This window comes from Salarias fasciatus, chromosome 12 (assembly GCF_902148845.1).
Source record: "Salarias fasciatus chromosome 12, fSalaFa1.1, whole genome shotgun sequence".
NCBI lineage: Eukaryota > Metazoa > Chordata > Actinopteri > Blenniiformes > Blenniidae > Salarias > Salarias fasciatus.
The window spans coordinates 15,907,969-15,931,037 of NC_043756.1; the positions used below are offsets into that span (position 1 = coordinate 15,907,969).

Genomic DNA, 23,069 nt, shown 5'->3' on the forward strand with positions numbered 1-23,069 from the left:
TTTTCTTCCTTTGTAATATCACTATAATGTGCCTAATGAGGTCTGCAAGGACTATTTTTACGTTTGAAAAATACAGTCCTTTATTTCTTCTTTTTGGTTTGCCTGGAGGTGGACTTCACTCTCTCTTCCTTCATGGATTTAATGACATTTGCTACACCGAGGGTCCTAAGAATTGTGTATTTGTTAGTAGTTAAGGTACAAAAAAGGAAAAAGGACAGAGGGGATATAAAAGTTGAGGTAGCAGGAGGGCTGACTTCAGTCCTGGATCTCTCTTCTTTATTCAGTTTAACCAGATGAACAGCAAAAGGATTTTTACCCGTTTCAATCTTATATCTGGATTCAAACATTCTCTGACTCTAAACAAAGAGGAAATGTAGGCTTTATTTACCTGTTTTGGACATTTAAATTGCAGTTGGCTCCATTTCTGAAGTACTTTTGACTGTTGGACTATTTGTTTTCCAGCAGACCCTGATGGACACTGAAACAACTATTTCTTTTTTTAACTGAAAAAAAAAAAAATACTAGTCCCTAAGACATGTCATCAACCAAGAACATGAGTAAGGAGGAACAAAGGCGACTGAGCGCGCTCTTTCACGCCTACGACGTGGATAACTCTGGACGGATTGAGAAAAATGAATTCTCTATAATCTGCCAGGAGCTGAACGTCTCCTCCCTAGAAGCAGAACGAATATTCAACCGGCTGGACGTTGACAAAGACGGCACAGTGACTCTGGAGGAGTTTATCAGTGGCTTCAGGAGCCAGTGTGAGGAAGAAAAAGATGGATCTGCAGAGAACGAGTACTACTCGAATGAGAAAGGCTATTCAAAGATGAAGGAAGACATTATATGCAGGTGAGGAGGTGGAGAAATATATGGACTGGTAATTAAAAAGAAACACAAACTGCAAGTCAGATGACAAAGGGAATGCACTGTGTATTGGTTTTAATGCTCTGACCTGCAGGGTTTCTATAATGGATTAGGTGTGACATTAATGCACATCATAAATAAATGAAGTACAATAACGTTTATTGTAATAAAGTAAAATGTAGTTTGGGATGCAGATGTGAAAATGGAAAGTATCCTTGTACAAAGTATATTGCATGCTCGTGGCAAATTACAGGCTTTGACTTTGTCAGCGTTTAAGTCTGTTAAAAAGACACACAGACACGTAAGATTTATTATGGTGTTGTGCTTCATTTATACTTCATTTTTACATGTTACTGTTATGTAAATGTTATGTAAAAGCTATGTAAAAGTTATTTTTTAAGCATGTTTCTAATAATGCTATGAAGATTTGTGTTGGAAAAAATGGAAACAGTAAAATCAGAAACAGATGCATTTTTACTTTATGCACTGACGCTCATGTAATTGCAAAAAATGAGTCCTCGTGCAGTGATTCCCGCTCTTGCCTCACAGCAAGGTTTCCACCGTGTGAATGTGAGTGTTTGTGTGACTGTCTGTGTGTCGGCCCTGCGATGGACTGGCGAACTGTCCGGGTTGACCCTGACCTGCACCTACAATTGACTCCAGCAACTGTGACCAGGACAAATGGTAAAGAAGATGAGTGACCCCTAGACTACATCCTTGTTCACTGAGTCACAAAACACATTTCAACATATTGCTTTATGTGAGCTCACCAGAGGATCATTGGTTTCTCAGTTTCCTGCTGTGGTCTTGAACCCAAACCACTTCCATTAGCTTTATTCACAGAAAGCACGCTGGGATCAAATGAAGCAATAAAAACTGAGGCAAATGTTACTATAGTATAAATGTGCGACAAAATTGCTACAAATTGTGAAACAGAAGTGTGTATATCAGGATCCCCAATCTGTCAAGGCAGTGTAGACAGACAGTTAAGTTATAAAATGTACCAGCTGATGGTGACAACATGGAAGTGCACAGGATGACTGATAATATTGTTAATGATAGCAGTTATATCTATATAAAGTAATGGCAAATGGAGGTGACAACTGCATAAAGTTAAGATGTGTAAAATAAAAAGGGAGAGCAACTCATTCTTTATAATACGATGTGTCACTGGTGTTCCAGATTGGAAGGATTCGCATCCACCAGTGGCACCAGATCCAAAGTCTACTCTGCTTTCATGTTACAGTTTTCATTTGTTGAAATAATCCATTCCATACTCCTGTCCATCTTGGGAGTGCTACAGTCAATCTCATGTTTTGGGTCAAGGCAGAATATGAACACACTCATATTCAGACTGAGGGGTCATTTAGGGACACCCGTTAACCTCAGATGCATGTTTTTTAAAAATTTGAAGAAAACTGACTCATGAAAAGGGAACATGCAAGAACATGCAAGAACATGCAAACCTTGCAGGAGAAACCCACCGAGAACTACTCTCACTGTGCAGTGAGTGCTAACCACTACACACAGTACAACCTTGTGACAAACTTCAAAACATCTTCTGATAAATATGCAACTGAAGCAGAGTCTATTATTGCAAAAAAAGTATACAGTAAATGGTTCATCAGCTTTTATTTGTCAAAGTATTTTCAAAAGTACCCGCAGTGACCTTTGCCCTGAAGCCCAGACACTATTATTATTATTCCCCTTAACATGACTGAACTGGACTCTTTCTCGCTTCCAGATACTTTTGGGATCAACTCTTGCAGATCTGTGGGATTTAGGACGTTTGTCTTTTCGTGTCTTCTGTCATCACACTGAGCGGAACGCCCTCTTTCTGTCCCGCAGCCAACCGCAGCCGCAGATCCAGGGCATGAGCGCCCAGGAGCAGGACCGGCTGCGCGCGCTCTTCCACGCCTACGACGTGGACGGCTCGGGGCGCATCGAGAGGACCGAGTTTCTCACCATCTGCGCCGAGCTGCAGGTGTCGGAGGTCGAGGCGGAGCGGATCTTCGACCGGCTGGACGCGGACCAGGACGGCACCGTCACCCTGCAGGAGTTCATCAGCGGCTTCCACGAGCGCTACGGGGAGGAGGTCATGGAGTCGGGCGGAGGAGACGTGTCCGCCGCCTGGGAGAAGTTCGAGCGGAGGCTGGGCGAGCAGGCCAAGTACATCCCCAGGTGAGGACCGGGGGCCGCGGACGCTCGCTTTAAGTACTCTACTGGAACATTATAGTGTTATTTATTTGTATGGTTATTTAACTCTCTGGCACAAATTCAGAAAATGAAATGAAAAAGCAGTCTGGACTAAAGTAAAAAAAAAAAAAAAAAATAGAAGTATTTTATTTTCCTAATATCCTCCAAACCTTACAGTTTTTACCGATGTGTTAACCAATGTTTAACAACCTATGTAAAGACAGTGTTTTTTTTTTTTTTTTCAGTATCAAATATCAACATCTGGGTCTTTTTTTTCAGGGAAACTGGGTTTTTGATAACAATATCAGTCTTTGGTTAAAAAAGAGCAATGAACTACAGCAGCACTACACGTAACATTAATAAACACAGCAAACAAGTAGATATATGTAATTACTTTGTGTCAGACAGAAAACTGAGGGTCTGTTAAGTGTGTTTGAAATAATTCAATGATCATAATCTATATCACTCCATATGATGAATTAACAGATATATAAATACATGACACAAAATTCTAAATGAGTCTAAATGAGCGGTTAAGAGTCTTGATCCAATTTGAAGTTTAACCTGGGTGAAGATTTCTAAATTTCTATATACATTTGATAAACATAGCTGTATAAACATCGTGGGTACATATTTCAAGGAGTCTGCTTGTTTACTTGGGTTTTCTTATTTGTTGTAAAGCATTGTTACAGTATTTCTAGAGAGAAAGTTATTATGTAGTTATAATGAAATGCTTATTCAACAAAAGTGAAACTGTGAAACTATTGATTCACCAACACATTGAGGACACTTGTCTGGATTTTTCATGAAGTCAAAGTGGCAATTATGACAAGAAATAATTTATTTTAAACTTCTGTTTTTCATATGAAGAAGAAAGACATTTTTTATTCAGCTTAGGAAATTCAAACTGTTTTCATTTTTATAGAGTAAATATTTTTTTTGTTTTAATGCATTTTTGGGGGCCTTCTGTTATTAACCGATCATTTAGAAATTAAAATACAGGCCACACAGTGTGGTGTTTGTGACTCTTTCCTCACAAGCTTGATTTGCAGCTGGAGGACTTTTTATGTGGAGTTTGAATGTTCTCCCTGGGTTTGTGTGAGTTTTCTCCTGGTCCTCTGGTTCATTCCTACAGTCCAAAAACAGGCGTTTCAGGTTAATCAGTGTCTCTGAAATTGCCTGTAGGTGTGAATGTGAGTATGTGTGACTGTGTACTTTGCCAGGACTCTTAATTGAATAAATCCTGCATCACTTTCAAACACATTGTTGTAACAATTCTCATGTTAGTGTAAAACGCATATAAACTAGTTTTCATCGTGGAAAAGTAAATTTCATCACAAAAGATAAAAAGAAACATGCAAAATAGTCAAGCGAGTCATTTTCCAACCCTGATGTGTGTGTTGATTGATTACTGTAGTTTTATATGGTTGTTGTAAATTCAAATGTTCAAATTTATTTGCTTAATAGTTTAAGTGTTTGCACAAACTGATTTAAGAGGCAGTTTACCACAAATTGAAATGTAATATTTAATGTTTCTTCTCATGCTTACTGTACAGTTTAAACTCATTTGAACTTTTTAGTGTTTTTAACACTCCCCCCCCCTCCCCCCACACACACACACACACACACACACACACACACAATTTACTTTGTGTGTGTAAAATTTTTTGTCACTTCTTTATGTTTTCTCTGATTTGACTTCCGTTTTTCTATTTCACGTATTTGTGTGGACAGTTACTAATTAACCTTTCAGATCCACAGTCAGGAAAAACAGTATGATTTATGTTTGATGTCAACTGTGAGTCTAATGAAGCAACTGATGAAGGTTTCGTCATTAATCTCTTCTAAATTAACATTTGGTTCACTTAACATGCATCCTGTCTATTCATGTGAGGTTTTTATCAGCTGACTGGGATAAAACCAACGTCAGTGACGACTGTTCTGACTTTCCCATGGCCTGACCTCTGGTTTGTTGTTGTTCTTGCGGATAATGACTAATTGTAAATGTCTGAACATCTGATACTTATGAGGTTTCATTTACCAATGCATTTTATACACCATACACATTGATAAGTACAATATTACACACATCATGTTGTGCACATTTTATTGGAGTTACCTCAGAACAAATATGTCTACCTTCAGCAGTGATCCGAAAGAGTTAGTATGAGCTTATCTGATCGTGGTTTGAAATTTAACCTTGTGTATAACAGTTTTCACAGTAAATACATTGTTTGTTAGACAAAGCACAGTTGAAATTTAAATAACTTGACTTATGTTTACTGCTTGACAAGTCGTTGTTTTCTTCATTAGATATTATTATTGTTATTCTTTCTCTAAGTAGTAGAATTTCCTACATTTCTACATGAACACATTCATTAAATAATCTGTTATTGATTATATTGGTTGAAGAAATAAAGCATGCGTCACAAATTAATGTACAGCAGGCATGGATCTGTGCGTGTGTGTGTTTGTGTGTGATGCTCCGGGCTGGACATGGGACCCGTCCTCGCGCCTCAGTGCGGTGCCATCAGGACATTGATTGTCACAGCGGTGCACAGGCTAAATGCGCCTCTTATTTCTGACCGTTTTCCAGTCGCTGTTACGTCAGTCAGCTGAGACACAACAATTTGGAAAATATGGCACTCAACTCACTTCAGGCAACGCCGTGTTCTTCAGAGGATGAAAGAATATTTTGTGGAAGTGTAAAACGAGCTGCTGGGAGTTAAAAAGATGATTTTCTTCAACATAGTTGGATCAGGGTTAAGGCTGATGTTACTTAAGTTTGCAATGTTCAATCTCTCAGCTGATCGACACAGTCAATTAAGTTATGTGGGTTCAGACTGCCCCGAGGTAGGGTTTTTCTGAAGAGATTCTTTGATGAGATGGCCTTTTCCATTCTTGTTGTTTCTGTTTCATGCTTTTTAAATAATGTACAAAACTGTGATTTGGCATTTTTTTGTTTGGTCATGTTAAAGGTCTTCCTATACCAGACAGATAGAGTTCACTTAAGTCTCATTAAACAGTTTGCTTTGTGTTTTATCAATGTGTTTTATGTTCTTCAGAGAACTGGCAGAAGGAAAGTACATTTACATTTAAAAAAAAAAAGTGGCTAGGGTTTCATGTACTGCCAAAAATATGATGTGTGTGAGTGTGTGTGTGTGTGTGTGTGTGTGTGTGTGTGTGTGTGTGTGTGTGTGTGTGTGTGTGTGTTTGTTTGCTTGGTGATGGTCAGGCGATCTGTCCAAGGTGTATCCTGCCTTTTGCATCCATTTGGCTTCGGCTTCCTGTAACCCTCACATGAAGTGGGTGTTGAAGGGTGTGTGGATTTTTCTTAAGATGTAATTTATTGAATACCTTCCCGACAACAACCTCCGCGTATGCCTCTTTACAGTACATTACCTTTGCAGATTTGCCATTGCATGACTCACTGAGAGCTATTGACACACATGCTGCTTTGTCTATTTGCACAGGATTACAATTAGCCCACCCATCAGAGGGCAAGTACGCATTGCTCACTTATATGACCCACTTACCATCATTGTGTACTAAAGGACACTTCATCAGCCTGCAACAGTACTGACTTTAAAATGACAGGCCGTAAATGATTATATCATGGTATCAGCAGCACAGTGAAACTAAATGGAGACAAGTGAAAGGAGCCAGATGTTCCTTTGGTAAATAGAAGAGGAGCTTTATCACATGATATTCAAATGAGTATGACTTGAATATATTATCATGCAAATATATGCTGACGCTGACACGAATACATGAATGGAATTATTTAACTGACACACTAATGCTAATCACTTTAGTTCAATTCTATTAGCTTTATTTTTTTGCATCCCTCCAATAATTCAAAGTAATGCAGCCATTAGTCAGTGCATCAGCAGTGCATTGAAACTGCAACTGTGACCACAATTCAAGATTTAGTAAATGAATGAATGAATGATGTGTGAGAAAACATAAGACTTTCAGTTCAATCGTGAAAGTGAACACAGAACGCTGAACAGCAGGACTGACGTTGGATGTGTTGACGTGTCCCCAGAAATGAACAGGCTTCAACTTTGTACCAGAACATCAGTCTGACGGAGCCCCGGCTGATCCCACAGTTTGAGAAGGTCATCCTGAACTTCACCAAAGAGATCAAACAGCAGAACTCAGAAATGGAAAACCTGGCGCTTGCCATCAAACGGTGAGCAGCACACGCATGCACAGACAGACGTACTGTTGAAAGTCAAGATTTGTCTCACAATTTTTGCCAAAGCAACATTTTAAAAGTCAAACATTCTAAAACTAAAATTATTTCACCAAAACTATTAACATGCACTTACACCAGTATGTTAGTGACACCTGTATACTGACGATGATGATGATGATGATGATGATGATGATGACGGCTGTCTTTCAGAGCACAGGACCAAGCATCGATGCAGCTCAGTGAGATGGAGGAGGAGATGGATCAGCGCATTCACGCTGCGGAGAGAAAAACGCGGGAGCAGGTGGGACGGACTCCTCCAGCTCGTCACGCCTCGGCGCACACATAAACACAGCCTTTTTATAAAACTTGTTTCAGTTCACACCTGGTCACAGACGAGGTGTTTGGGTCTGTTTGTCCGCTGCTAAGCGATAAGCGCTGGATGTTTGGTCAGTTCTTCCCTCATGTCAAACAAACAGGAGCCGCTGCGTCACACATCCACCCTCCGATACGTACATCAGCTGGATTTCACCGTTCTGCCATAGAAAACAGAGGAGAGCTGGATGTGTGGGAGCTTGTAATATCCCACAGTTTAAATTGATAACAGTGTATACATTTCTATTCAATATGGACAAATACAGAGAGAATGAAATACTTACTGATTTCAATGATGCTGTCACGACGGCTCCAGATAACAGGACCTCAAAGGTACTTAAAATCTTATCTTGTTCACATAGTTAAAAAAAAAAGATTCATTTAAAAGTTAAGGCATTTATTTGACTGAATGATATTTTTTGTGTGATCACAATCAGATAACTTGGATTTATTATCAAGTTGTTCAAAATATTGAAAGAGAGAGTCTGTAACAGAGTCTGGAAACTTTTTTAAAAAAGTGCACGGGAATATCTGCTCTGTCTTATCGCCGCTTGTGTGCGAACTGTTATGCAAGTGTTCTCCATTGAGTGAGCTAACTTGGTAGCTGGTGTTTGCTTAGCCTAAGAAAGGCACACAGAATTAGAGGCCTCTCACCTGTATTCGCTCACACTGTAATGTATGTGGACACACCCACGTGTCCCGACACCTGCAGAGGAGGGACTTCTTTTTGGGAAACTGTACCGACTCTATTAGACCATTTATTTCACTTTCTTTACAATCCTGAGTTGCTACTAATTATGGCCACAGTTTTAAAATTAAGGTTATAAGATCTACTATTTCTTCCAGAGGAATTTTGTTCTTTTAACATAATAATTACAATGTTGGACTCCTAATTGTGGACTTGTGATATTTTATATGAACGCACATTCTTATTTCAGTGTTATTTCTCACAGCAGTTGAGAACTTGCGCTTATCTTTTGTATTTAAAAAAAAAAAAAGAAAAGCAATATAATATCTTAGATGATTGGTTTTATCGGTCAACAATATGATTAAAAAATTAGTCTCAAACTGTGATGTATGAAAGTAGAGAAAATTACATACATATGCATGCATAGCTCTATAGCTGACTCCTTTGCTTCTGTGTCAATCTGACGTATTTTTCTTGTTTTCGCGTGTTTTTCCAGGAGAAGAGACGAACAGAGGCGGCCCTGAGTGAGTTAAGAAGACATTATGAAACCGAAGTGTGTGAGCTGCAGTGTAAGATCCAGAAGATGCAGATGGTAATTTTATCAAAACACACTTCTGTGATTTGCAGAACCTCTGGAGGCCTTTCTATGTGGAGTTTGCATGTTTTCCCTGTGCATGTGTGGACGTGTTTTCAGGATACTCAGGGTTCCTCCCGCAGTGCAATATACCCTGTCTCATAGTCAGATCAGCTTCACTCTGAAATTGATATTGAAATTGAAATTGATCTATGGAGCGATTTTGAAGGTGGAGGGATGTTTTTGGAATTAACAATCCAGTTTTTCATTTAAAACATATTTTTGAATGATGTTCTCCAAAATACTAGGAAATGCCTGCTTGGCCTCATTTTTATAGAGGCAGACATGTCGCATCTGCTTCAGTTAAAAACACAAGGATATTCTTTTGTTGTGATGTAACAACTACTCTGATCCAATGAATCAATGCAGCATGAAGCTCTGGGGTTATCTTAGTCTTCAGAGAAATTCAGGCAAATGTTGTTAATCAGAAAATCAATTCTAAATGACCTTTAAATTTCTTAGAATATAGCTTAGAAAAATGATCTTTTTGATTCAGAAAAAAACTAAATCCCTTTTGTGAATACGATTTGCTTCTGGTGGCTGAGAGTTGAATAATCCTAATATGCAATTATGTCTTTCAGATCGAAGAGAAGTACAAAACCATCACAGTGAAGGACGAGAGTCCAGCTCTCAAGAAGAAGATCAATGAGCTGACGCTGGTGAGCAGGATTATGCTTCCTCTCTTGAGGTGTTGATTCTTGGTGATACGTATATCAGACTCATAATCCTCCATGTTGCTTGTTGTTCTTCTCTTTCAGGAAAACCAGCGGCTGAAGCAGGAGGTGCTGAGGTCTCAGACTAAAGTGGCCTGCCTGCAGAGTGAGATGGACACACTGAAGACAGAGCTGACCGATCAAAGCATCAACTCTGAACGGTGAGTTTGTATGAAGACTGATGTGACGAGATTCACTTTGAGTCTCATGCTCAGTGGGTTTAGTTTTAATCTTTTTTCTGCTTCTAAAGATGCCTTTGAATTAGTATCAGCATCAAACCTTATTAGTTAGGCTTTTTTTTACAAGATAGCTGATCACATGTTTGGCACGACATTAACAATTTCTCACAGTAAAAATAAGAAGGCCTGATTGTGTTCGGCTGAACATCCCTCCCGCTGCTCATTGCGTACTTTGAGAATTGCTGACGATGAAAAGTTGCAGAGCAGGTTTCTTTGACCTATTTCTCTTTTTCTTCCTACTAGAATGGAAACTTTAGAAGACGCTTTGCACTGGACTTTCTATCATGCAAAATGAGACTCAAAACAAATATATGCTTAAACAAACTTATATTCCAAATAAATCCTATAAATCTCGCCTGAATGCACCATTGAGAAGCTGTGGCACACTGAGGCGGAGGCCGCTCCTCCCCTGGTTGGCTGACTGCGTGTTCGATCCCGAGGGTTTTTTTCATGTTTTGTCACTGTTGAAACAGGATATCCTGGACTGACTTCACACACACAATAACTACTTCAGCGGCGTTGCTTGGCAACAGGGGAAACAGAGCCGGCGGCGGCTCATCATGCTCACGCTGCTGTTTGTCTGTCTTCGTGGCATCATGTGTTCATAAATTAGATGTCTGCGACCCAGTGAGGCCAGTGAGGATATGAGACAAAAAGATGATCGGTGAAAGTGTTTGTGTTGACAGTTTTAAAAGTTGGGATATTTTTTTGTGTTCATATGTATTTATGGTAATGTTTTTTATAGGTGCACCTTAAATTCACATATTTATATATATTAGTTGTGATTCAGACAAAGTGTTCCACTATGCAGAAGATAAAACTTTTTATTAAAGATTTCATACCTTTTGTAGATCTTACAGAAGGTCACTTCATTCAAGCCAGATTGTTCTTCATATGCAGCTTGTGGGAAAAAAAAACAATTGTGAACCCATTTCTGCATAAACTGATCATGATTTATCAGCAATGTTTATCTAAAGCACAAGCACAATATGTCCAGCAAGGTCACGACCCAGGAACGACACAGAAAGTTCACTGCGGTCAAACTAAAAGCTGGAAGCACCCTGACCAACAATGTCCGGTGAATTTTATTTTGGACACAAAAAAAGAGCTTGTTAAATGATAAAGCAAGTGACTGTGACAATTCATACTGAAGTTGATGGATTTAAAGAGTCATACAGTTTATGAATTATGGTTGAATATAAATGTAAATATGGTTTCCAATGTAAATCACTGTGTTTTATTAAACATTCAGGAAAAGATCTACAGGTTTTTTTCTTAAACGAATGTAATGTCTGAATCAATATAACGACTACTAGTAAGTAGAACCATGATTCACATCATATTTTCTGAATTACCTGTTCTGTCTATACTTACAAAAATAGCATTATAATGAAAATATTGTATGTAAAATGTTTGTGTGGGTGCATATTACACCACTAGCCCCTTTTTCTTCCAAATAACATTACCTAAGAGGTATTAAAAATGTATAATAGTATAATAAGATACAGGTCAACGGCCTAATTGTCATTAGTGAAATGTAATCATTGAAGGTAAATTACTTTTGCTTTGTACATCAAGCAAAGCTTCAACACTGATGTTTCTGTCTGTTGTTTGAAACATTATTGAGATTTTTCATCGAAACAGTTCATTTGTTTATGTCAGTATTCACTGAAATTGATTACCAGTATTTTTAACTGTTTTTTTGCTGCAGAGATGAAGAGCTCATGAAGGCGTTTGCTGATGAACGAGACATCCTGGAGAGTCAGATCGAGATTCTGCAGTAAGAGACGGAATCAGTCACTCACCAGAAATTAACATATTTTCTAATCTCAAAAATGTAAAAAGATGCATGTTGTGTGTGTGTGTGTGTGTGTGTGTGTGTGTGTGTGTGTGTGTGTGTGTGTGTGTGTGTGTGTGTACAGAACAGCCAACAGGAAGCTTCATGATACCAACGACAGTCTGCGGACCACCCTGGAAAGGGTTTCAAAGGTAAAACCGGACATTTAATAAACTACTCAAAAGCTCATTTGGTTACAGAAAACTGAAGTTGTTTCATCTGTTTGGTTAAATTACTTATGAAACTGATATTTTTCCAAGTGAACAGCTGATAGTAACTGTGAATATTTCTGTTTTATACCGTATTTTCCCTGCTGTGTGTGGCAGTCTGGGAGCAACGGCTCACCAGGAGAAATTAAGGCAAGAAACAGAAGTAAAAGCATTTGCTACTCATCGCCTTATGCATTAATGGACAGGTAAGAGGTGCATTTTTTTTTAGGTGCATGGTATGAGAAGTTTTGTATGTTTGGTTGGAGAGAGTTTTCTGCTCAGCAGGTTTTTGAGCCGTTTGCAGCTGCAGAGTGAATCTTGCCTAAACACACAGTGACACCACAATGAGCGGTTTTCACAGGACTGCTGTGAAATATTTGTTCAAGGTGCTGCACTCGCTGCAGTGTTGAGATGCTTGAGATGTTGTCCTTTATAATGTAGAGCATGTAGGCAAATAAAGAAGGTAAAACAGGGATCCTGCATGTGTCTGTGTACATCTGGTTGGATGAAATATGCCGAAAAAACTATTTAATATCTTACACAGAGTGCTTCATAACAGATCACTAGAGGTGAAGTTAGTTTTACTATTTAAGTTTGAATACAATGTGCAAAAAGTATACATTTTACCTTCAGAGTTTATGTGTTGGAAGGAAAAATAGACAAGCGAAGGAATTTGTGGCATTTAGACCTGTGCCAAACTGCAGCTCTTGTTAATAAAGGGAGAAACACAGGTGAACAAACAACATGGACATGAATGGTCAAGGCTCCTGCTCTGAGTAGTTCATTGAAATGTCTTTGTACAATTGAAATCAGTTTCAATTCAGTTTTATCTGAATGGTGTTAAATAGAAAAGAGCTATTTCAAGGCACATGAGAAACAGCTTCTCCATGTGAGCAAGCATACGTGATAAATATTCCCCTTTAACCGGAACAAACCTGTAGAACCAGAGTCAGAGGTTGCGACTTTCTGGGAATAGAAGGAGAGAAAAAGACAAAGAAGACTGAGATATGCAGGCTTAGATGAAGCCGTAACTGTGGACAACTCTAGAGTTCTGTAGTTTGGAACCAACATAGCTGTAAATCAGGTTCTTCTGATCCATCTAATGCTGATAACTATCTTTTCTCTATACTCCTCAGATTCGGCCCTCGTACAGAAGAATTCCCAGTGTATGCCCGGCGGCCCAGCTGCGACACCCTGGCCTTGGCCATGTGTGACCCGGGCTTGAAGCGGAGGGGGAGCAGTGAGTGCGAGGAGGACAGTCTGCCCGAGATCTACGTGGACAGCGGCCTGTCGACACTGAGGGGCTCACACGGAGGCTTCGACTCAGACCACGACGTCAAAGGTCAAGAGGAGCAGGACGACACGGAGGGAGAGGAAGCAGAGGAGGAGACAAAGGAGGAAGAAAAAGTGGTTCATGACAAAAATCACAGCATAATGGAAGAAAACTTTGCTAGAAAGGTGAGACAGTAATAACGTAAAGCTCTTTCATTCTCATTTACTTTGTCATATTTCTCTTAGCTTCCTCTTTTTAGTCTCACCATGTGAGGCTATGCTGATGTTGAACTGTTGGCTGCATCGCAGATGGCAGAGACGCAGGACGCGGAGTCAGCCATTGGGTCGGACAGCAGCTCGGTTCTGGACTTTAAGCCCAACGAAACGGCAAATGTTGCTGCTCCTCCTGCTGCCACCACGCGGAAGGCTGTCAGCGCCATCAGCGTTCAGGTAAGAGAAGATGTGGGAAACATGGAGGGAAGGAGTGTGTCCTGACACCACAAAGAGGCACGTGGCTTCATTGATTCACGAAAATGTGCGTCTCCGTCTCCAGAATGACAAAGACAGGGAGGACCTGGGCTACATGACGTCGGAGAAGGCCTACAGAATCGTGTTAGCCGGAGACGCTGCCGTGGGCAAATCCAGCTTCCTGCTGCGCCTGTGCAAGAATGAATTCACAATGAACTCCAACACTACTCTGGGTGAGCTGTGTCAACAAAACTCAGCTGCTTGTTAGTATTTATTAACACCAAGTCTTTTAATATCATGCTCTCTCCTGTGCGACCTGCTGTACTGCAGTTAATATCAAACAGGAAGTGTTGAAGGTAGCAGGAAATGTGAAATGACTAATTAATGATTTATTTCTGCACACTTTGCATAGGGTCAGGTCTCGCCGCATTGTAGTGTGTTTGTATTTAGCTAAACAGTTGTGTTTGCTTTGTGTGTCCAGGAGTGGATTTTCACATGAAGACGCTGGTCGTGGATGGAGAGCCCGTCTTGTTACAGCTGTGGGACACTGCAGGACAGGAGAGGTGTGCGCTGGTGACTGGAATTGCACAAGTTAAATAGTAAAATAAACACCAGTGCATAAGAACGCAAACGCAGACATTGATCTTCCTGTGTGAGGTGTTCTCCTGTTATAATGAAGCAACTCCGCTTTAATCCACATTCAGCTGGGATGTGCTCAGCAACCTGCAACCCAAGATTTCTAGAAAAGAACAGTATTGATATTATTGAAATTTGAAAACATGCTTCGAGAAACATGCTTCCTGTGTGTGTGTGTTTACATGCATCTTGTGTCATGTTCTTCTGTCGCTGCAGATTTCGCAGTATAGCAAAGTCTTATTTCCGCCGGGCGGACGGCGTGCTGCTGCTGTACGACGTCACCTGTGAGAGGAGCTTCCTTAATGTCAGAGAATGGGTGGACATGATAGAGGTGACTCATTTCACTCTACAGACTTACAATCAGACACACAGATTAGAGTATCAAAAGAGATTAAGTCTGTAGCTACCCTTCAGTCTAGTTATTTCACATAATTAGCTACAGTATATTTTTGAAGTGTCATCCAGTACGTCCATATTGTCATTATTGAAAATGGCTTATATAATCTTATAATATTAACAGTGAAAAACTCCAAAATAATGTCAAACTGAATAATTTTGCCTGTTTTCTCCTCTCGTTTTACATGCAGCAGCTATGTATGTAAGTTTTTGGATGTTGTGCAGATTGTGGTGTGCTGTGTGTGGCCATGCTTTTGTCTTTAAGAGTGCATTTTATCCCTGATAATCTAAAATAGACCTTTTACAATTCAGTCTTAAAATTCGGTCTTTCTTCTTTTGCTCAACAGGACGTCTCCCATGAGGATGTTCCCATCATGCTGGTGGGTAATAAGTGTGACCTCCGACAGGAAGCAGCAAACTGTGTTCCGACCAGTTATGGAGAAAAACTAGCCATGGTAATCATCACAGTAGTTTCTCCATTTTCAGAAATCATGAACAGCTCAAGATTAATGATACTGAGAATTATCCATACCACTGGTAATCAGTAACGACCATTACGACTTTAAAAAAATCCAAATAAGCTGGTTCACAACAGCTTCATTTCATGTTGATCGTGAATGAAAAATAACTTTTCGGTCTTCAATCAACACAGACATACAACACTCTGTTCTGTGAAACCAGCGCCAAAGATGGTTCCAACATCCTGGAAGCTGTGCTGCACCTGGCCAGGTGAGATACTGCTGCCTCAGTGGAGGTCTTCATGATGCACTGGAACATTTTGAACAAATGAATAGAGGAAGATTTGATGTTTTCACAAAATTAAAATAAATAAAATAAACAAATGTCTGTTACCTGTTACCATCACTCATTGCCAAATGCAGATGCATCACTGAATGAATATTGATTTTTGTCTTTTTTTCCAATGTCATATAAAGTTGGATATTTGATGCCTTTTTTAGGAATGATTGTGATGATTTTGGCCTACAGTAAAAAAACAAATAAACAGGAAATTTGTCAGCTCTTCTGGAATATTCGAATATTTTAAGGTACCGTGCTGACTTACAAGCGAAAAACATTAAGAATAAAACTATATAAAATACATTTCTTAGGAAATGTATTTTTCTTGGAGGTACCTGTCGTTGTTAATCATAACCAAGATGAATATATGTTCATGCAATGCAAATGATTTGTTTTATGACAACAGAAATTCTAAAATATGCATCATGTAATTTTCATGAAAAAAAAAACATAAAACCCACGTCTTATTCCCCATTCTTTTCTCTTTTTTACGCTGCAGGCAGGTCACCAAGCAGACGACGTTTGAGGAGAAGAGGCTTTATCAGTCGCTGACCAGTCTGAGCGCTCCCCGAAAAAAGCCAAACTTCTCCTGCTGCACCTGAACAATCGTCAGAGCTGAACCTCCACATCTGACTCAGTACGAACTCAAGTAAAAGAAACGACGCAACAGCAAAGTGAACATCAAAACCGCTCTAAATGTGGAATACATAACCTAACAAGAGACATGAGGTTCATACAGAGATCCCCATCTTCTGAATGTTTTTCACACACGATGGTTTATTCTGCCCGCTCCGCCACTAAACCGGAGAAGATACAAGAGCCTGTTTTTGTGCTCATACACAACTTTTGCAAATGTTCTCCGAATATTTTTGAAGTAAGCAAATTATAAATAGAGGAGGTTTACGAAAGTGTTGTGAAAAGTGATGGAAGAGTCTCAAATGAAGTTGAGTGGCTGGAGAGGGTCGTAAGTGGTTTTTGAATGTGATGGTAACAAATAATTGCACATGAATCGATGGAAGAAATTCAGCGTAGAAGGTGCAGAAGATGTCAGAATCTACAAAAGAGCGAGTGTCCGCTCAGGTGTCTTATCTGCAGCTCATTGGCAGTCTGAAAAGAAACTAAATGCGAGTCAGAAGGTGACGTTTGTCAGCATAGAGGCACTGAAAAAGCTTACTACAGCAATACATATTCTGCCGTTTTTGTTGATCTTTATGATACCGCAGCAGTGTTACATTTCTTTTTGTCACTTGCCAGAGGATGGCTTTGTATGATGTATTACTCTTTATGACTGTATGCAATGCACAGACTGCACACTCTCTGCATCCTTGGAAGGCTAATTCAGTCTAATGTATGGAATGAAATACAGCTGAATACAGGTAAGGACTCAGAGCGGCAACAGGAAGTGAACAGGCGTGTCTTTGTATCCTCAGATAATGTTAGAATCTATTATCTGTTCAGCTGCTTGCTTTTTTTGTAGTTATTTCTCATTTCAATGTGTGCATATGGTCTACACCAGGAGTGTCAAACTCAGCTTACTTCAGGGGCAAAATAAAGCTCCAGAGCAGAAAATTGAGAGAAAGACAAACCAAAAATTCACACAGTTTTCATTGGTTTGAAAGCAGAAAAGGGATTTACAATATGAACGTTAACATTTAAAACTACTTTTTGACATAATCATCAAAGAACAACCTGTGATTTCTGAAGAGAAAAGACTCTTCAGACTAAAAAAGTCTGTCAACTCAGAGAATGCAGCCTTCAGCATAATATTAAAAACTCATCCTCATCATATGGTTTTGATGACAATGTTGATTTTCTGGTGCTTAATACTTAGTGCTAAGTACTAGTTACTTAGTGCTTTATTTCTGATCTGAGCCTGTTGTTAACAGTTTCATTTCAGTTCTGGGTTTCTCACACCTTTCATCCTCTGTTGTTGTTGTTAAAACATGGCGACCCCCAGTGGACAAAATCGGAACATCAGTTACTTCATTGAAAATTTGCATTGAATGCAATTGAACTGAACCCTCTTGCATGTCTGTCTGTTTGTTTGACACCCCTGGTTTACACATGTAATTAGCATGTGTATGAGCCCAAATGAAAGAAACAGTTTGAATGAATTAACTACGATTCTCGTTTTTCACCATAATCTAACAACCACATGAACTCTACACTGAGAAAGTAAAAATCTTTATCATCTTGTGAGCAGTACCACTCATGCCTTCGTTGTTACCTCTTTTTGTGCGATCACATCTCATTTTCTGGAAGTATTAATCATAAACTGCCTTGAATAATCATTCTTCAGATACTATGTAGCAAATTAATCTGAAGCCTTCTGAAAGCTTCAGATGACCTCAGTTGTTTTGTAATGTCTTTTCTTACTCTCAGCACTGGCTTTCAATCTTAATATTAAGGCTTGAAAAAAAAGTTTGACCCCCAGGTGTCGACTGCAAATGTGCACGTGGCTGAGAAAGTGTCGCATGGCTGTTTATTTTCACACACACCAAGCTCTTTTTATTTCTGCACGAAAATCATGTTGTGATTCCTGCGAAGTTTTATCTGTCTGTGTTTGAAGTCTCAATAAAGATGTACTGTGAATGCTAAAAAATTTCAAAAGATCTATTCAGGAACTTTGAGGTTAAAATTTAAGAAGTGTGTGAATTTAAATTAAAGGAGAGATTTTTTTTAAAACCACATATTAATTAAAGAGAAATAATCTTCTGATATATTATAAAGAACATCCAACAGCGTAAATCTCCAGATTCCCTCATATTATCCAAATGCATTTAAGGTATTATGTTGTTATAATTCAAAGTGATGAGGTTATAAAGAGTTCAGTTTCTCATTATGTTGGAAAATTTGAACAACTTTGCCTTTTGTATGTCATCTACATTTCTGTTGAAGGTTTGCAAAAACTGCAGCACTTTTTCGTGCTTTAGAGTGTTTCTTAAAGGAACCACTATAGCAAAACTATAGCAAAACCATATCATATTTAAACTCAATTAAATGTCATTCTACTTTATGAGTTCCTTTGGACTGATGAACTATTATCTGGCTTTGCAGCCCCTTTGTTAACAAGTCAATACAGACAGTAGAAACTGTAGATTTTCTTTTAGATATCTTTCATCACAACCCTCGTTCATGAAACTGGTGTGAGAATAATATGAGCTAAATCTGAGAGATTATCAAACTGTTGACTGAGTAAAGAGCACAAAATTTATGGAGTTCAGTCACAGATGGAGTCAATTAAATAAAAAAAAAACTAAAAGAAATACAAATGTTTGAGCTGTAGGAGTGATAGAAGTGCACTCATTGTAAAAGCGCTGGTTTAACTTTATTAGATTGCACTACTGCTGCACTGTGACTCGTGGATCTGATGTTATTAGATTTCATTGTCTGCCTGTCTCTCTGTCTGTCTGCCTGCCCCCATTAAAAGCACAAAGGAGCAGCAAAATCAATAAATCAGATAATTTCTCCTTGGTTGCTGCTCTAAAAGACCCTCCTGTTAGCCATACTCCCTGAGCGTCTGGAAGTGTCTTCAAGCAGAGCTGTTTGCAACATATGTTAGATTTTACACTGTGTGTGTGTGTGTGTGTGTGTGTGTGTGTGTGTGTGTGTGTGTCTGTGTGTGTGTTTAGAGCTGGCACGGGTCCATGTCTCCACCTCCCATCTGTTTACATTGTCATGTGCTTGATGAGGCGAGACCACTCATTTGTCAAACAACATGTGGAGTAGCGGAGGTGGAGTGTGGGGAGAAGCATCTAAGAGCGATGTGTGTGTGTGTCTGTGTGTGTGTGTGTGTGTGTGTGTGTGTGTGTGTGCGTGTGTGTGCATGTGTGTGTGTGTGTGAGTGTGGTATTGTGTTCGTAGATAATTAGATAAGGGGGCTGTGCAGCCGAAAGGTTAATGACTGTAATGAATATATTAGTGTAGAGGAGACAGAGCCGCCTGTCTTTGCTGCTCTGCATCTGTAGGTCCGGAGAAGACACAACGGCACGCAAAACCTCACAACACAGTGAATGGAAGAGAGCAGTTTTCAAAACCGACACGTAAGAGAAAATCATAGAAACATGGCAACAAAATAATAGTATTATCAATTATTTCAAGTTCAACATTAAAACTCCGCTTTTGGTTTACAGACACACTATTTAAATATTCAGTGAGCTGGATGGATAAAGCAACTGTTGCTATCAAACTCAGTAAAAGAGTTTCTCAAGTCTGTTAAAATACCTAAAGAAATGACGGACTAGATCATTTAAATCCATCTAAATAGTTTAAACCAGTAAAAACTCATTAGCCTAGAAACACGTGCACGCACAGCTACCCACTGAGGTTGTTTATTGAAGGAGCAGGGTGTCACCATCTGGAAAGGTCAAAGGCCAGACAACGGGACCACCGGTCACTCCACTGACATCTGGGACAGCAGACAGTCTGAACCCAACTCCATGACAGACATGCACAAACACACACACGCGCACACACACACACACACTAACACATAAACAGATGCAGTCTGGTGCACATGATTGATATCTGTCATCTTGTTTTCATGTCTCATTTTGACAAAGTCAGATGATATAAAATGTTGTGGCTGGTGCTGTCAAGGCAGGGTGACAAATATTTGTGAGTTTCTCATGAGACACGGACAGTTTATGACTTTAATACGTTTGTAATGACAGTAAATTTTCATTCAATGGGCTCTGTTTCTGTAAATAAGTTTCTTTTAAAATATGAGTACACATGAACAGTAGGTCATGAAACTCTGTGCAGTACCACTTCTGGCCGCTAGAAGGTAGCAGCACCCTGTTATACTGACTGTCTTTTGTTGTAATGTGTGTTTTAATTTTATTACACCAAAAAAAAAGCCTGTTCTTCCATCATTACATAATATACTATTATAGTTATTTATGTGCATCATTAGCGATTAAAAAAAAAACAATATGAGAGTAATTACTTGATAGTTATTACTCCTATTTCAGTAGCTCATATCCTGAAAAGCAATAACATTTAGTATTTCACCATATCTTAAAATGCAGATTGATTCGAGGGAAATAACGTACAACTTTGTGAAAATTGTTTTTTTTTTTCCCTGTAACTCTGCTCATATACTGTATATCAACCATGGATAATGAGGCAAGCCAATTTCCTGTATTGCAGAATTACATTTCTGTGTTATATTCAGTCTACTTATCACCAGTAATGCTGCAGGAAAAGGCTAATGCGTTCAGAACACCACACCTCTTATGAAAGAGTAAAGCTGTCCTGACAAACACACTTGTGTTTGTGTAATGTGGGAACACAGAGGAGACTCTGCACTGCTTATCTCAGTGACCGCTCAGTTAGCTCAGTGGAAGGACAGGCCAGGATTAGTAGCCGTTTTATAATGTGAGTTAATCTGGCTGATTAGCTTGATTAGGTTAATCTGAGAATGTCTGTGTGTGCTCGGGTGTGTGTGAGTGTGTGTTCATGACTGTTGTGGGGACATAAATCTCCTTACTCATTCACACCGTGGAGACTTATTTCTACAGTAGCATTTTTTTGATAAGTCTCAACACGTAGAGGATAGCATATGATTTGAACTGAACAGTGTTTTGATTTCTTCTGTATTGCTGTCTACTTCCTGGAAGCTCATATTGACCAACTGAGCAACGCCACCTGTTACCGAGGGCAGAGTGACCACTGGGTGCTATTGATCCAAATCAATACAATGTCATGATTTAAAGTCAGGCTATGGTTAGGATTATGCCACGGACAAGTCAAGTTGGAGTTACAGTAGAGTTTGAAAGGTAGAGCAATATCAGAGAAAGGTAACGATTTTTAAAAAATGACAGTCGGTGTGATCTATCTCACTCTGAAGGGAGTGACTGTGCTCATTTGCTTGGATCACTGAAATGAAATCCACTGTGGACACACGGGTGAAGGAGGCTGGGGTTGAAGGTTGATGGGGGTGGGTGGAGGGGTGGAGGGGGTGTTTAGTATACAAAGCAGACACCCACTGACATAATGACCCCTACAACAATACAGAGATCTCATCTAGCTGTGTCGACATATTGACCAGCCTCATCACACATGAGAGCAGCCCCTATCGACATGCTGCTCAGACGTCAATGTAACCCAGATTTGCTTCAGAGCACCTGGATCGTGGCTTTTCTCTTCAGCGAAGTTGACATTTGTAAGGTGTTTGTGGGATGAGCAGCAGAACTGAGTATATTGTGCTCATAACAGAAATTGCCAAATTTGACCTGCCTCTAAAAAAAAAAAAAAACAAGAACTCATTTTATTTCAGACATGAGGCGGTCTCTGAATTAAAGACGGTTTAATTTTTCAACATGGCATTAAACACAAATCACCACCTCATATTCTTATTGGATTGGACCAGATCAGTAATGAAGAGCACACCAAAAATATGGCTCTTTATAGACAGAGTTGATAAAACCTATTTAGACTGCACACACTTATTACCATACATGTTTTATTCATTAATAAATATCCTCTCATAAATACAGCAGACACACACACACACACACACACACACACACCTGATGATTTGGGGGACCTGCTGTGTGTTTGTACTCAGTTACACTAAGCGAGAAACAAAGCCTTTTACACAAATGCATGAATGCACACAGACACAAAGACTGGAGCACTTGTACACACAGATCGAGACACACACCCACACACAACACACTTATCAAGTGATTAACTGTCAAACTGCACAGCCAGAGTTCAGCAAAGGTCAGGATTGATTTACATAGACAGATGGAGAGTCCTATTAGAGTGTGTGTGTGTGTGTGTGTGTGTGTGTGTGTGTGTGTGTGTGTTTCACTTATTGAATCCAGCCACATACACAGATGCACAGAAACAGACCCACACTTATGTGCACGCGCGCACACACACCACACACACGCACTCTCTCTCTCTCTCTCTCTCTCTCTCTCTCTCACACACACACACACACACACACACACAGTCCCTTATGGCGCTGCTCTATGCAACTAGTTCATGTTACCATGGAGATGATGAACTTGCTGTACATCATCAGGATAGGGTCGAGGTACAGTTAAAGGTCAAAGGTCATGGATTGTGTTTTCTTTGTGTGTGTGTGTGTGTGTGTGTGTGTGTGTGTGTGTGTGTGTGTGTGTGTGTGTGTGTGTGTGTATGTGTGTGTGTGCCACTTTGACTGTCTTGAGGGGAAGATCCTGCACGGTGAGAATGCTTTATTAGTAATCAACCTAAAAAATAGCAACTTGATGCCATATACATGCTGGAAATACATTTGGAGACTCTCCGATGTATCGAACTGAGCAGTGAGGATAACAGCTGAACTGTCTCTGAGTATACAGATCATATTTCCTGGAAATCTAACTTTGTCTAACTACACCTAATATAACTTGACTAAACTAAATATAATATGACTGAATTCAATCCAATGTAAGGTGCAACTTACTGGCATAACTGCCTTTATATTGAAAATAACAGTTAAATTATTTTTTGAAATATCATTGAAGATGACTTTGTTCACAAATTAACCCTCATCTAAACAACTCCA

General features: G+C 39.5%; 1 protein-coding gene across 1 annotated transcript; it reads left to right on the forward strand.

Annotated features, from left to right (window-relative positions):
• Window positions 1-535: 535 nt before the first annotated feature.
• On the forward strand, window positions 536-18,418 carry rasef (RAS and EF-hand domain containing). The gene is made up of 18 exons (XM_030104362.1): window positions 536-852; window positions 2,716-3,048; window positions 7,112-7,258; window positions 7,475-7,565; window positions 8,821-8,916; window positions 9,540-9,617; window positions 9,717-9,832; window positions 11,622-11,690; window positions 11,833-11,899; window positions 12,074-12,162; window positions 13,093-13,414; window positions 13,538-13,678; window positions 13,782-13,929; window positions 14,178-14,259; window positions 14,549-14,663; window positions 15,076-15,183; window positions 15,381-15,457; window positions 16,026-18,418. Exons 1-18 carry the CDS (start codon window positions 536-538, stop codon window positions 16,126-16,128), a joined length of 2,499 nt encoding a protein of 832 aa, XP_029960222.1. The 3' UTR covers window positions 16,129-18,418.
• Window positions 18,419-23,069: the final 4,651 nt, after the last annotated feature.